Below are 16,826 nucleotides of genomic sequence, written 5' to 3'. Positions count from 1 at the left end.
GAACGCCAATAGGCGACCAGTACAAGCACAATGCTACACGTGTCAGAGCGTTTATAGCTGGGGGGGGGGGGCAGCTACAGAATGGGACATTTGGCAGTATCAAAGTATGAAAAATAACAATAGATTCTACCCTGGCAATAAAACAGGTGTTAAGATGTTCAAACACCCAATATAAACACTTTGCAAGGAACATCTCGACACGTTTTATTTCCATAAAGGGGTAAAACCTATTAGAATGTTTTTATACTTTGCTACTGGCAAAAACATGGTCCATGTTGTAACTGAATACAACCTGGGAATAAACGCAGTTCAAAAGCAATAACTTCGATAGTAGGCAGAGTTTCACAAACAAAACTATACTCTTTGGTTCTTTCGGTTAAGTCACGTAGGTAGAAAAATAACAGATGGTGGGACAACCACAGCTAGTTGTCCCACATGATGACGATTGCTTGTGTTGCGATGGAAACGTCGTGATGTTATTTTTCTACCTACGTGACTTCACCGAAAGAACCAGCGAGTTCTGCAGTCACGAAAGCTTCGAATCAAGATTAAGCAAAAATATTCTAACCATAATTTCATATCTTTTGTTCAGATTTTTACGGCCGTTTACACCGATGGAATGATTATTTGTGCTTGTTTTCTAGCACGTCTTCGTGCAGACAAATGACGTCGCCCAATGCCACGCGACAATTTTGGCAGGAACATAAAACCCACGCCAGGAATCGACGCAGTTTTCCCACGCCTATCGCACGCTCTCATCGATCCAATAACCGATGTTTCAATGGCGAAATTTAATCGAGGGCCAGGCACTCCAATCAATCCCGAACTCATCCCTACAAAGGCCCAAGACCCTCCTACCCACCCGTAAGCAAAAAAAAATCAGAGGACATCCATCGGCAAGTTCTAGATGACAAAATCGAGTGTGTTCTGCAAGTATGTTCGACGAAACCAGAAGAGAGCCGCTCTTTTGCACGACGGACACCCGCATCTTGCCAAACAGCACGTGTCCTACACCCCCCCCCCCACACACAACCTCGTGCGTTGCAAACCCAGTGGATGCAGACCGACCAACAAGAGAGCAGACACAGTCTCCACTTTAAAAGGTTTTGCTTGTGTTTTTATTAGTCCCGTTTCGATCCCCAATCCGTTCCGTTTCCCGCTCCCCTTCCCACTCCGCGGCCACTCCTCCCCGCCCGGCCGCATTTTGCATCGTGATGGTGAACGTACACAAACACGCCACAGACACGGCACAGACATGGCAAATCACGGGGGGGGGGGGGGGGGGGTGATTGGCGTAGTGCCCACAGGAATGGGTGACCACCACCACATTCACACGCGCCCCGTGGAGCAACTCAAAAGAACCTGGGCCACTTGAAGCCACGCTGCTATCCTATCTTTCACAATAAAAAAAAGTATTGTAGCATTAGCTTTCAAGCCACCCCTTTTGCCAACGTACGCTGTATATATTTATATATAGATATAAAACCAGCCAATAATGTTCACACACCCACACCGAAAAAAATAATAAAACATCACCTTCCGCAACCACAATTAAGGACGTTTAGCAAGAGAGGAAAAAAATATCCAGCGCGCGCCGTTATGCCCAACCGGGTTCCCCGAGAGACGCGAAAAGCAGGTCCGCCGGTGTAGTGTTGGCTTTTTGTTGTTTGTTGCAGTTTTATTGCAGCACTGGCTGAGAAAACGTGGAGCAGCCAACAAGTCGGGCTGGCTGAGAGCGTGACGGTCGTGACAAGACGCGCAAAAAAATTATCACCTAAGCAGTCCCCCCCCTCCCTCTACCATCCACCCCCTCCCCCATAGAACGCATCTGGATCACCTTCACGTACTTTGCGTTAATTGCTTTTTTCAATAGAACCTCTCGACACCTCCAATTGTAATGTACTCGACATCTCAAATCCCAGGTGAAAAGTGAAAAAAAAACACACAAAAGTGATGGAAAGCCAAAATGAAAAATGGTACGTGGACGCGTGACCTGCGATTTCTGCTTAACAATCCGTTTAGATTCTTTTGTTGCTTCGCGATTGGTTAAAATGCCGCCCCCAACCAACCCCACCTCGGGTCAAAAAGGATTTTAACAAAACGCAACACGCAATGTAAGACGACTTTACACGCAGCAACAGCAGCATCAATTTCAGCAGTAGGTGTGCGCGCTCAGTTTCACAATTTTTGCCCCGAGTTTCAATAAAACTCAAGTGGTCTCTGAGTGGATATGTAAAGACAAACCCCAGATTCGTTTTTTTTCCCACTCACGAAAAAGGCGCTAAACCTTAAGTCGGCCAGAACAAAGGACTCCGCTTGGAGCCCTCCTAAACAAAAATGCAGTCCACATGCGGAACATTGGTCCCGTGGTTCTCTTCTTCCAAATTTACAATCGCTCTAGCCCCAAAGCCCTCCCGAGAAAGGAGTAGGAGGGGAAGGGAGATAAGGCATTAAGAGAGTTGAGATTTTAAACCATCTCCCTGGGTTCAAAAAACGGGGGTTAAGCCTTCATCACGTGCCCTGAAGAAAATACAAGCACAACATTGATACAGCAAATGGTTTAATGCAATTAATGACTCGCAAACCTTTTGACCCCAATGTAAAAGAATGCATATGCCAAGGCAAGTTGGAGGAACTCATCGTCGTGCGAAGACAACTCGATGCCGTGTTGTGCTGCAAATTAATTTGTTTGTGGACATTTATTTTAATATACGATTGTAGGTTAGGCACGCACATACCAAAGTGTTTAAAAAAAAACAACACACAAACCACAGGATTCATTAGCCGATTCCACAAACCCGGTTTCTCTCCACCTCGGCAACCACGGCATAACTTTGGAAGATCTGAATAAGCCCACAGGATGCCGCAATTCTGCCACGGCTAGCTAAATTCCGATCCGCAAAAGCGAAATGGGGGGAGGCGGGGCGGGAACTTTGCCACTCAGCTCTTAAAAGTCACGGCGGGTAGGGGATGAGTCAAAGTACTGCACAAGAAAATTGGAGCAATACCACCAGGGTTTGAACTGTAATCGTTTATTGCATTTGATTTTGCATTGTTGCCTTGAAGTGATGCGAGCCTTGTCAATTTCTTTTGTTTTAAGTTTTTTTTCTAATTTGTTTTTTTTTTACATTTTTTAGAACTTTTTTTCCACCCATTTTTTTTTTAGTAAAAACAACCCCCCCCCCCCACCACCACCACCAACCACACCCCCCCCCTCCCCCCCCCCCCAGAGGAAGCGCCACCGCCGCTGCTTTTAAAGAGAGACGCAAAACTGCCGCGCGCTGTGGCCAGACCCGTTCGAAATCGAGCAGCGGCAGGGGGCATTGGCGACGGTGCAGGTTGACGTGTAGCAAAATACAGCGGGAGTAAGGGGGGGGGGGGGGGCACACGGACAATGCACTTTTATCAAATTGTATTTATTTTCTCCTCGTGTTTGTATGTATATATATCGTGTGTATATAGTTTTTTTTTTCGTTTATCAATTGACCAGTTTGGGTTAGCGATACAAGTAGGCGATAAGGTTGCCATTTTTTTCATTTCATCCTTCCCCTCGGGGGGGGCTTTGCCCTTAATACCCAGCTTTCCGCAAGTAATCCGCCACGTCGAATGCAGTCTTATTGAGAAGCCCTCCGTGAATGCCTTCCTTTCCTTCCACCATTACCAGAGCTAAGGGGGGGGGGGCACACGTGGGGGGGGGGGGGGGAGACAACGAATTAGAAAATATTAAAACGTGGAAAGATACCCGCACTCGAAAAAGTCTACGCGTCAAAAACACTCCACGCAACTCCAGTAACATCCAAATGATTCTTATAGATTGGAGAAAAAAACGACAACACAAAATGACAACATTCTTCCCCCCCCCCCCCCCCCCCATCTGGCACATCCGAGGCAGCACGGGAGAGGGGGGGGCACACCCTCGTGGTACAGGTGGGGGTCCCACACTTAGCACATATAGATGCCACATTGTTTGAGACGAAAGCAACGCAACTTTGTTGCTTCTACTTTGCACCGGGAGTAACCAGGTTTACGGAGCCAATAACACCGCTCAAGGACCATGTGTTTATTCTCTGTGTTTAATACAGCACGGGCTATTCAAGCCCGAGGGGCTGAGAAAGGCCACCGCTTGGGAGTGGGGGCGTGGGTGGAGAAGGGATGTGGGTGGAGTGGTGGAGGGGGAATGGGTGGAGTGGTGGAGGGGGGCGTGGGTGAGAGTGGTGGTGTGGGTGGAGTGGAGGGGGTGTGGGTGGTGGTAGTCCCACATAGTAGGTCCCACTGCACGATGGGCGACAGCGGTTAGCACCCTGAAAACGATTGTTTAAGGGCGTTTTATACATTTAAATTATTATGACTCATCTGCTGGCAGCCCTGCAGTGGAATTAAGCAAAAAGGTGTCTCTCCTCGGCAAATTAATACACAAACAAACATGTTAAAGAACAGGGAAGTTGTACATAGCCATGGATTGTGCGGCACTTCTGAACGTGCAGCCGTTACAGGAAGCATTTAACTGGCCGCAACGAGAAGCGAAAAAGAGGAACGCAAGTAACTCTCCGCCGTGGGTTGAAATTAATTCTGGTCGAGTGCTTTTCCTTTTTTTCCCCCAAGTCAGATTAAATCCAATATTCACCCATCATGAATAAGGAAGGGGGGGGGCAGGAGGCACTTTCGACCCACCAGCCTGTCAAGGAAAAGGCCACAGACTCCAGCGAGATCCAGAAAGAAATAAAACCTTGGCGTCTTAAACACTTCCGCAGCAAAGTCCCCAAACAAGGGCAAAAGGGCGTGGAACCTGGCCACAAATGATAGTTCAACGAAGCGGCTCACCACGTGGAAAAGCATGGGCACGGGCAATGCCGGACGAGGAAATGTGCTGTGTTTTCCGGACTATAAGACGCTCCTCTCCGGGGGGGGGGGGGGGAGGGAAGAGAGGTGCACCCCAAACTTTGGTGGGTTGTAATTTTTCCATGAAAACCATTAAGTGGTGTGGAAGCGGGGGTGCAAATATATAAACTGACAAAAGTACCACTATGAACGCTGGAGAAAATAAGTGCGTCCTGTCAAAGCGGAAAATACGTTCCAAGCCGAAGCGGATGTAAGCACATGACGGCAATAAATGTGTTCGGTGCACCCCGAGCCAGTAAAATGTATTCAACTATCTTATCACATGTAATGGTGGTGGCCAAAGAGATAAAGACCACAGGAGAAGGGCCAACCCCCCCCCCTCCCAACGTTTTATTTAAAATAGTGGGGTTGGGTGGAGAGTGCATCTTATGATCCAGAGAATATAGCAATTCAGAATATTCATACTAGAGTAATCCGATGAGCTATAAAGCTCTTTCACAGATGTCCTGCAGACAAACCCCCCCCCCCCCACCCTTTTTAAGCGTCGCCACACTGCGACCGACACCAAAGCGAGAAACGCAACTTACTTTGCAAGGACTTGGCGATGGCGATGTTAAAGGTCGTACTACTGTGCCCGTCGGCCTTGGTGCGCAAGTCCATGGTGTGCTCATCTTCTATGTCAAGGCGGTCGCGGATGACGGAGCACTTCCGCCCGGCCAACGTTATGCCGTTTGTAAGCAACCCATCACGGTTTGGCGCAGACAGCAGGGCCACTTCTGCAGGCTGCCGCCAGAGAGAGAGGGGGGGGGGGAAGAGAAACCACAGCCGCCACCACTCGTCAAAAGTCCTGGCCCAAGGCCTACACGCACACGGTGGCAGTCGAAAGGGGGGCGGGGGGGAGATTCATTGGACCGAAGAGTGCATGTTTGCTGGTGGTTAAGGGCAGACCGGTGGTTTCTGATATTGACCTTGGACGTGGATGGGAATCGCAACTTGGGGTTTCTTCGCTGGGTTTAAGAGAGCAGTGCGGCCGACGCGTGCTCTATCTCACACACCTGACCCCGCGGGGGTTTTCACACCGGTCGTACAGTACATTTTTACGGCCCAAGAAACGCCTTGTGGGAGATTAAATTAAAGGCTTTGAACTCATGAGAACTGCCGCATTAAAAAATGGTGTCCCATCGCCACATTGGGGTAAATCACAAGCAAGACACACGAGCGGGCTTGACTTATTTCGCAACAATGTTGAAAGCTCATTCGAATTGCATTGCACACATTCAACCTGCAACTAGTGAATTCTTTACAACTACTTTTTGCGTCGAGTTTGTCGTCGTCCCCACCCCCACCACTCCGGGCGCGCCACCGATTAGCACGGTCGGCTACGTATTGTGCGCGACACAAGTTCAACATACATACGTAGTTCTATGCCTTGCGATCTCGCGGTAGGAAACCGAAATTTCTACACGCGGCTCCCGCACACACGAGACCGATCTTCGTCGCTAGATCTTTCTCCGAGGCATGTCCCCTCTCTCCTCTTGAGTTTCCACTCGTGGGCCACCCCCACAGCTATACCAGCCAACAACTCTTGCTTTTGTTATTTGCACGCAAGCCGTATTAAGAGCCCATGCATAAATGCATACTTATGCCGCTAAAACGTGTTTCTACAAAACTTCAGCAACATTTTTTTACCAGCAATGGGGGGGGGGGGGGAATAACTTCAGACACTTAATTAACATCACCCGTTTCACACCACCCAGGCATCCTGGGGAGGTTTCAACCGTTCAACTAAATGAACGCACAAATTCATAAACACGTGCACACGTATTTTTCCGGGCAGTATTAACTTTTGTGAACAAAAATTTCGGCGACGGAAATTTCAAAATTAACTCGTCCGAACAAAGACAGAGACCAATATACTTTGGTAATGTTACTGGAGATAGTAGTGCACCGGCGATTGCAAATGGCAATTTATGTATTTAAAATGACTGAGTTCAGCATTTGGCCGAGCTGATAATATTGGAGGGAGGGGGGGTGTGGTGGAATAACTCACCAACATTTAATAAGCGAGGGCGGAAAAAAGCCGGATACCGCTTTAGCCGCCTAAGAATGACCAAATTCAAACCGCAGAGTAAGAGTCGAGCTGCCAATCTTCGATAAAACAAAATGAGGTAACGCTGCCTTGCAAGCGAGGCCACGGCGGTTCACAAACTCTTCTTTGAATCGAAGCATCAGTAAAAGGCAGTCTCAAAGTGAAATGTATTGTTTCAAACGAAGTCGAGGGCAAGAGAGTGGTGGAGGAGGGGGGGGGCTAAATAAATTGCACGAGTTTTTTTTTACTTTCCAGAAGAAATTGCACTTTGCTCCTTTCTGCAGATCGTCATCCGGATGCTTTTTGGCAAAGTCGACCCTTGTAAGCCATACTGACTATTAAATTCACACTACTAGTTTATAATTAACAAGCCACACGTAAAATAACGACATTTTTTCGTAAAACGTGCACAAGGCACGAATTAAAAGACAAGCTTGGTTTCAATTTATAATTTCGGCTAGCTGCCCAAACCTCCCTTTTTATATGAACTCCTACCTTGGATTGTCTGAAATTAGATATGCCCTCTTTGGCGGTGTTGAAACCCAACTTGCATTCCACCACTGCCAGTTTCAGATATCTCTGGATGTCCAAAAATGTCTTGCTCCCGACAAAATTTCAAAGCATAATAAATTTTCAACTTCTTCGCAAATTCACTGGCCAGTCACTGCATTCATGAAGCTCGAAGCTTCACAGGCTATATTGCTATTCTGACGTCCGGGAATCTGTCCCGATGGGTCAGACTTATGTTTGAAACTAAACCGTCGTTTTCAAACACTAAATTTGGTTGTGAGAATCGTTTTTTAACTTAACCGGGCGAGCGAGCCGAATCGGTGCATCGTTAAAATTTCTACTGTTTTTTTTGCGGCTGTATCGGATAATAATCGATAGCCCTTTGGGACACATTGTCAGATCATTCATACGGCCCGACCCCAAAAAATCAATTGCAAATCATCGGTTGTTTAAAAACCCTAATCGGTATGTTGTGTATAAAGTAAAAGGCGCAGGCCCTGCAACTTTCTTGCTAACACACCGCTACGAACGGAAGGGCCTCGGCTCAAGCAAACTGCAAGAGCCGCTCGAGATGGTATTTTGCAGGGGGGGGGGGGGGGGAGGCACCCTTCCAACGCATTTGGAGGTGACAGGAACCCCAGACTTGACCTCACCACACGCGACCCCCCGCCTATCGACTGCGGTGTACAATAGCCGTGTTGCTACGCTGCTGGTTGGACGGTGGCAAGGGAATTTGGTTTGTGACCGGATTTCCCGCCGCTCGCTATGCAGCACACCGTTTGACGCCCTCCTCTCTTCCGCCACATTTCTTTATCTCCTCGGCCCCTTTCCTCTTCATTCAAACTATTTTCTATCACCAGGTGAGGCCCACAGAGCTATGGAGCTCTTTTCCACAAGCAACATGGCCAATCACAAACGATCGTCCAACAAAGCGGCTTGTGGAAATTTACGTCTTATGGAAATGTATCGTCTTAATAATGCGTGTCGATTCTAAACGTGGAGTGGAAAAACCAGAAACATCTTGGGTATACGTTTTCAAAAGACACGCCCTGTGTATCCACGACCAGCTATTTTGGGGTAGTCAAATCTCACACGGAACCCCATATAAATAATATCAACGGAATCCTCGTTTGTTCCAAAACACCCAAAAAACCCCTAAAATTAAGAACTGGCCTACTTATTTTCAAGTGGCGCACGGACAGCAGACAGTTTTACTGGCGACCTCCGCACTTGCCGGTGCAGTGCTAACCATTATTGCGCCACGGTAGTAGCCGCACTCCACCCCCCCCCAACCACAACACACCAACACCCACCCCTCGGCAAAAAAAAACTGTGGCAGCTCGACAAAAAAAAAAGGTGCGGCCAAGACACCACCCCACCCCCAACTTCGTCGGCGCGTCGCCGACAGCGCCTGGGCGAGGCATAATCTTCCACCATCTCCCGCTCAAACTACCCCCCCCCCCGCCCCCCATTCGCTGTAACCGCTAATACTTAACGCTATAAAAAAGCCACTCGCACAACAGCTGCAAAGCACAGCAAGGCACGGGGGTGGAGGGCAGAAAGAAGAGTGGAGGGTCCAAAGACTTGTAACCGTGGGGCGGCGAGCCACGGGCAATCAGAGGTGCAGTAAAAATGAAACGCGGGCGGCAACGGATTTGCGTGTCGGGGGGGCAAGCGGCCGTGCCGTTTCACGACGCTCGCGTCGTCGGGGGGGGGGGACAGAGACCCCCCCCACCCCCATTTATTTGGAATCGTGGCGGGGTCCGTCGAGCTCGCAAAGGGAATCAACGTTGTGGTGGGGTTGGAGATACTGGAATCGCCAACATTCGGAACGAGCACGTTTCATGCTCCATTGGCCGTCTCCGAATGCGGCCTAGGCAACGGCCCACGCCACGAACGGCCGAGACTGGCGTGGGGTGGCGTACCCAGAGGCGCCGTGGTCTACGACGGGGAGGCAATTTTATGGGGGCAGGAGACAAAAAACGTTAACTCGTCGATTACAACTCTCTAACTAAACGACGAGGTTAAGTTGCATTTCATCTTGAAGCGCCCTGCGCGAGCCAAGCAGCTCTTGAATCAGGTTTCAAACCCGATTCAGGAATCGGTTCCGGTCGTACAACGGTGAACCCGTCACGGACACCGAACTTCGGTTGCGCCTTGTGGAAAAAAATTTCCGTTCGCTCGATTAACCAAAAAAATTAAGTCAAGTCACCCGCATTCACGGCCTCTGGTCGAATTTGCGGTCGCGACGACCGTAAAATCGACCCAAATTTTTTTTTTCATCGCCATCCGGTCAGCTCATAAAAAGGAACGAGCCGGCCGCAGCCATCAGCTCAAGGGCCTCCGGGGTGCCTGCAACTTCGTGGACTTTGCAGGCCAGAGGCTGCGTGTGCGTGGTGGTGTGGTGGTGGTTGGGTGGTTGACTTCTCTTCTCGTGCGTGGGCCACGCCACCACGCCTGTGCGCCGTCGCTGCTCTCTCGCTCTGGGTGGGGCCCACTCGGTAGTCAAACATGGAGGGGGAGGGAGGGGGATGAGGAGGGGAAGGGAGGGGGATGAGGAGGGGAGGGGGAGCAGAGCCGCGCCCTGACACATGGCAGCACCAGATCGCGAACAGTCGATAGCGGAAATGGCTGAAGAATGGGACAACTTGTGCGTTTCTTCTCTTTTGCAAAAGCTGCACCCCCCCCCAACACACAAATTATGCAGGTAGTTGTGCGCTTCCTCGTCAGTGACGATGCCATGTGAAGAAAACAAATAACTCGTTTGTAGCTCATCGGATTCCTCCAGTAGAAATATTCAGGTGGCGATTTTGTACCGACAAGCGTCTGCTGATGTGTTATCGACAAACGGGGGTTTTTACCCCTCCACTTCCGACCCGACACGCTACAGCAAAACTGGCCATCACCCACGCTCATAAATAGGCAAATGTAGACCGCCCCTCCTCCCCCCCCCCCTTTACCACACCGGGCTTAACACGCTTTAAACACAACGCAAGAGTTGTTGACGATGCCTTTTTCAAATGACACCCCCGCAGCCTACCTGCGGCAACATCCTGCATCAGCAGTCATGACTCAACATCAAGTCTAGCATAGATGCCCCCCCCCCGCACCCCCCCCACACACTGCATGTAAACTATTTTTTTATTTTACCAGGTAAAAAAAGCCACCGAGCTCTACAGCTCTTTTTCAGAAGCGACCTGGCCATCACAAATGACAGCCCCCCCCCCCCCCACGGAGGAGGCTTATCGGGTGGAAATTGAGAGCAGTCAACTACTCTATATAAACGCGTGACTGTTGATTCTAAATGCACGCGATCACGGGGAGAGCCACACAAACTCCAAATATACAGCAGGCGTCAGGATCGGGATTGAACCTACAACCTCGTGCATACCAGGCGAGGTAGTTAACATCTCCTAGCCACCGTGGCATTTACAACGCATTTCAAGGAGGGGGAGGTTAGAGGTGGGATACGTGGCCAGGATATTTAGTGGCGGTTAAGTTTTGCCACGCAGTTAAGGACCACCACCTTCTTCCGCATTACTGCAGATGTCGCGCAAGTCTATTAGCCTTGCACACACTGGGTTTAATATTATATACCACGGACACCCCCCACAACATGATAGGCCGAAAGTCCTAAAACATCGCGAGTAGACCCCACTATGAGATTTCCCCACCGAGCACATCACAAAGACATCAATTGGACTCGACACCAAAGAAAACTGTCCTCTCGCTCACCTATTACTATACACCGTTAACCACTGAGACCACACGGCATTATTTCTAAACCGCCACCAAAAGCGAATTCGTCGCACGAGGCAAGAAACACCGCGTGGGCGCACTCCATCGCTGCAACAACACAAAAAGGGCATTAACTGAAAGCATTCACACGCCGCATTGAAACGACGAAGGTCACCAACATTTGTATCGTGGCAGTGTGTGGCACGGCAACTCCTCCCTCTCGTCTCTTATGCAAGCAAGGAGGCCCTTCTTTGTCGTCTCGCTTTGTGTTTTTCTCCAAGTGTCCGGCATTAGCTCATACTGGCTCCACGACTGTAATCTTCGCGAAGATTACTAGTCAAGGGTGGTAACCCAGTCTAAACCTAGTCAAGGGTGGTAACCCAGCCTAGACCTAGTCAAGGGTGGTAACCCAGCCTAAACCTAGTCAAGGGTGGTAACCCAGCCTAGACCTAGTCAAGAGTGGTAACCCAGCCTAAACCTAGTCAAGGGTGGTAACCCAGCCTAAACCTAGTCAAGGGTGGTAACCCAGCCTAAACCTAGTCAAGGGTGGTAACCCAGTCTAAACCTAGTCAAGCGTGGTAACCCAGTCTAAACCTAGTCAAGGGTGGTAACCCAGTCTAGACCTAGTCAAGGGTGGTAACCCAGCCTAAACCTAGTCAAGGGTGGTAACCCAGTCTAAACCTAGTCAAGGGTGGTAACCCAGCCTAGACCTAGTCAAGGGTGGTAACCCAGCCTAAACCTAGTCAAGGGTGGTAACCCAGCCTAGACCTAGTCAAGAGTGGTAACCCAGCCTAAACCTAGTCAAGGGTGGTAACCCAGCCTAAACCTAGTCAAGGGTGGTAACCCAGCCTAAACCTAGTCAAGGGTGGTAACCCAGTCTAAACCTAGTCAAGCGTGGTAACCCAGTCTAAACCTAGTCAAGGGTGGTAACCAAGCCTAGACCTAGTCAAGGGTGGTAACTCAGCCTAAACCTAGCCAAGGATGGTAACCCAGTCTAAACCTAGCCAAGGGTGGTAACCCAGCCTAAACCTAGTCAAGGGTGGTAACCCAGCCTAAACCTAGTCAAGGGTGGTAACCCAGTCTAGACCTAGTCAAGGGTGGTAACCCAGTCTAAACCTAGTCAAGGGTGGTAACCCAGCCTAGACCTAGTCAAGGGTGGTAACCCAGCCTAAACCTAGTCAAGGGTGGTAACCCAGCCTAAACCTAGTCAAGGGTGGTAACCCAGTCTAAACCTAGTCAAGCGTGGTAACCCAGTCTAAACCTAGTCAAGGGTGGTAACCCAGCCTAGACCTAGTCAAGGGTGGTAACTCAGCCTAAACCTAGCCAAGGGTGGTAACCCAGCCTAAACCTAGCCAAGGGTGGTAACCCAGCGTAAACCTAGTCAAGGGTGGTAACCCAGCCTAAACCTAGTCAAGGGTGGTAACCCAGTCTAGACCTAGCCAAGGGTGGTAACCCAGTCTAGACCTAGCCAAGCGTGGTAACCCAGTCTAAACCTAGTCAAGGGTGGTAACCCAGTCTAAACCTAGTCAAGGGTGGTAACTCAGTCTAAACCTAGTCAAGGGTGGTAACTCAGTCTAAACCTAGTCAAGGGTGGTAACCCAGTCTAAACCTAGCCAAGGGTGGTAACCCAGTCTAAACCTAGCCAAGGGTGGTAACCCAGTCTAAACCTAGCCAAGGGTGGTAACCCAGTCTAATCCTAGCCAAGAGTGGTAACCCAGTCTAATCCTAGCCAAGGGTGGTAACCCAGTCTAAACCTAGCCAAGGGTGGTAACCCAGTCTAAACCTAGCCAAGGGTGGTAACCCAGTCGAATCCTAGCCAAGGGTGGTAACCCAGTCTAAACCTAGCCAAGGGTGGTAACCCAGTCGAATCCTAGCCAAGGGTGGTAACGCAGTCTAAACCTAGCCAAGGTAATAACCCAGTCGAATCCTAGCCAAGGGTGGTAACCCAGTCTAATCCTAGCCAAGGGTGGTAACCCAGTCTAAACCTAGCCAAGGGTGGTAACCCAATCGAATCCTAGCCAAGGGTGGTAACCCAGCCTAATCCTAGCCAAGGGTGGTAACCCAGTCTAAACCTAGCCAAGGGTGGTAACCCAGTCTAAACCTAGCCAAGGGTGGTAACCCAGCCTAGACCTAGTCAAGGGTGGTAACCCAGCCTAAACCTAGCCAAGCGTGGTAACCCAGCCTAAACCTAGTCAAGGGTGGTAACCCAGTCTAATCCTAGCCAAGGGTGGCAACCCAGTCTAAACCTAGCCAAGGGTGGTAACCCAGTCGAATCCTAGCCAAGGGTGGTAACCCAGTCGAATCCTAGCCAAGCGTGGTAACCCAGTCTAAACCTAGCCAAGGGTGGTAACCCAGTCGAATCCTAGCCAAGGGTGGTAACCCAGTCGAATCCTAGCCAAGCGTGGTAACCCAGTCTAAACCTAGTCAAGGGTGGTAACCCAGTCTAAACCTAGTCAAGGGTGGTAACCTAGTCTAAACCTAGTCAAGGGTGGTAACCCAGTCTAAACCTAGTCAAGGGTGGTAACTCAGTCTAAACCTAGCCAAGGGTGGTAACCCAGTCTAAACCTAGCCAAGGGTGGTAACCCAGTATAAACCTAGCCAAGGGTGGCAACCCAGTCTAAACCTAGCCAAGGGTGGTAACCCAGTCTAAACCTAGACAAGGGTGGTAACCCAGTCTAAACCTAGTCAAGGGACACCAATCCACAGCTGGATGAGAGGTTTCCCCACTCCCTGCACTCGTTCCCGATGTGCTACGGAACGCATAGTGCAAACCGAACACGGTAATGTGATAACATTTAGTAGTGGTGGTGGTAGTAGTAGTAACCACGACTACAGCGGTGGAGGAAGTTGTTACTCAACCACTTTGGCGGGAGCGAAATGCAAAATCGGCGCCTTCGCAAAACGTTCACGGTTCGGGGTCGAGCGGCGGCCCCGGCGAATATGACTTCGTGATCATTTTAGGCCAAAAGATGTCCAACTTTATTAACGGCGGCGATAGCGATTGTTAACAATTGTACCCACAGCGTCTTTCTTGCACAGATGTGGTGGTGACACCCACTACACCAACCAACCACCTACCCCCCCACTATCTCGGTATCTTTAGAGTTCTCGTCTGGTTAAAAGAAAACGGCAAATCTCACAAACTGCCATTTCTTTTTCGATGCGTTAAGAGAATATAAATCGGAAACACTTGAAATTTCAATATCGCTCGCTGGCAGAACTCCAAAGTGAAGTTCTAAAAATTTATTTAAAACAAAACCACACTACCGTTTAAAGTTTAAATCTCCTGTTCAGGCCGTGTCCCACAATGAAACGACAAGTTATATATTTTATATTGGTTTTCACACCTGATAGTGATTGCTTGTGTTGCAATCGAAGCGTCGTGAGAATTTTATTGTTTAATTTGTTTTATTTTATTAATTTTCCTTTCTACGTTACTTTACCGAAAGAACCAAGAATATGAATCCCTGCAGTCACGAAAGCTTTAAATCGAAATTTAAGTTATATATTGTTATAATATCCAGTAAATCTAATGGAAAATAAAAAAAAATCATTCTCAGACACACACACAAGTGTTTAGCGCGCACACACCCTGTAACAAAGACAAAGAACCCCCGTATAGCCTCAATAAACTGCCGGGGAAAGTGCTGTTAGCAAGCAGTGCTAAAACCACGCCCGAGCCCGCCTTTGTCTCCTCCCGTGGCGATGTTTACACGACACACACCACACCAGGTACTCATTTGAGGCCGAGTCGACCTAGGGGTTGTTGGTGGTGGCCGTGTGAGCGGGAATCGAACTGCGGGGGTGGCCGAGTTCTTAGCGCAGCAGCAGCGCTAACCACTGGCCCACCGCTCCCCCGGCACTATCGTGGGGCTTGGCAAAGATCCCCCGTGTAGCCTCTAACTATTGGGGGCAAGCACTGTTAGCGAGTATCACCTATAAAGGCCGGCTTAGTGCACACACACAGACACATACACAGACATACACAGCCAAAGATCCCCCATATAGCCTTAACAGACTGCTGGGGCAAGTGCTGTTAGCGAGCACCTATGAAGGCCGGCACGGCACACGAGGGGGTGGGTGGCCAGCACCACGCCCGACCGCCTTCGTCTCCCCAGTGGCAATGTTTTTATCCACCGCACCAGGTACTCATTTGAGGCTGAGTCGACCTAGGGGAGGCCAAGGACCGGTTCAGAAAATCGTCACTGGTGTTGGCCGTGAGCGGGAATCTAACCCGGGTCGCCAGGTTCATAGCGCAGCGTAGCGCGAACCGCTACACCACCGCTCCCCACAGTACACAGACACACACAGAGACGCACACACAGACACACACAGAGACGCACACAGAGACACAGAGAGACACAGACACAGAGACACAGACAGACACAGACAGACACACAGACACACACTACGACTACTACAGCACCAGCGTATCGTCCTTGCACTCATCCTGCCACCTTCCAGATCATTCCCCTCTGGCCCAGCCCTCCGTGTCTCGTCTCCACTACCCAACGCAGCCCTATAGCAATTACAACCACGACTATTGTTGTTATCATGACGACGACGAGGATAACCTCATCTTGCAAACCTCCTCAGCTACGCCCTGAGGCTGCCGCGCGTCATGGCGGGGCCGCCGTCTCTACCCCGAGGGGCGGCGGGCGGCGTCGATTTATTGCCGGGGTCCATTTCCTCCTCCTCCCACCACCACCACACATCGCCTCCCCCCCCACTCACTCCTTACTACATCTTCCTGCACATTTGCGTCCCAATGTCGTTCTCCTTGCTCCTCTCCCACGCCCCCCCCCCCACCAACGCAATCTCCACTTTTCCCGCCATACTTCACCACCACCCACGTTAATCGCTCCGCAATCTATCCCTTCCCCCGCCATCTCCACCCCATGCATCTCCAACACCACCACCCCCCCACCCCCCGCGTTCTCCTCCATCTTCCCCCGCATTGTAGACACCTCAGACCCAACCCCGGCGATACCGCAATCTCCAGCGTGCCGTGGTGGAAGCGCCTCTGGGCGTAGCCGAAGCACCGCCACCTCCCCCACACCCCTGTCAAATGTCTCACCCCACACACCCCTACACCATCACATCTCTCTCGCCGCGTCTCTTAATCTCCCCTGGGCGTCGCCTCACCACCCCGCGTATCTTCAACAACCACCACCATCACCCCCTTACACACAAAAACCCCCCCCCCAATCACTCATCCACACTGCATCATCCCTCGTGCGATCTTTCCGCTTAACCGTGGCGGCAGGGGGTTGCGATGCCAATCTCCCTCTCTCCCCCCTGGCATCTTCTCCCGTGGCGTGGGGAGGGGAGAGGGGAGAGGGGAAGCATCGCCTCACCGTGATGTTTCGCAGGTAGCTGCCCGGGTGATGCGCCCACACAGTCTTCGATTCCAGTCCCACAATGACGGCGTCCTTCTCCATGCCGCTCACCATCAGCCTCCCGATGTAGCCGTCCCAAGACATGATTTGACGGGCGGGGTTGTGCGGTCGAGCGTGCGTGTCGGGCTTCCTGCGCGCGAGGGGGGGGTTGCTTTTTTTGGCTGTTGTTTTTAATTGATGGCGCCGCGTCCCCTACAACAACGACGACGAAGCAGCAGCAACAAGAGTAAGCCGCGTGCGGGGAAAGCGAA

The 16,826-nt window shown here is 50.5% G+C and overlaps 1 protein-coding gene across 1 annotated transcript; it reads right to left on the bottom strand.

Annotated features, from left to right (window-relative positions):
* Positions 1-2,543: 2,543 nt before the first annotated feature.
* On the bottom strand, positions 2,544-16,826 carry LOC116956336 (profilin-1-like). The gene is made up of 3 exons (XM_032977900.2): positions 16,534-16,826; positions 5,427-5,622; positions 2,544-3,666 (listed from the first exon to the last, which is right to left on the bottom strand). The coding sequence occupies exons 1-3, from the start codon at positions 16,657-16,659 to the stop codon at positions 3,569-3,571; spliced, it is 420 nt and encodes a 139-aa protein (XP_032833791.1). The 5' UTR covers positions 16,660-16,826; the 3' UTR covers positions 2,544-3,568.

Source organism: Petromyzon marinus, chromosome 64, assembly GCF_048934315.1.
Source record: "Petromyzon marinus isolate PM22_M1 ecotype Great Lakes invasive population chromosome 64, UKy_Petmar_22M1.pri1.0, whole genome shotgun sequence".
Classification (NCBI taxonomy): Eukaryota; Metazoa; Chordata; class Hyperoartia; order Petromyzontiformes; family Petromyzontidae; genus Petromyzon; species Petromyzon marinus.
The sequence above is the reverse complement of the archived record's forward strand: the minus strand, read 5'-3'. Positions and strand labels throughout refer to the sequence as shown.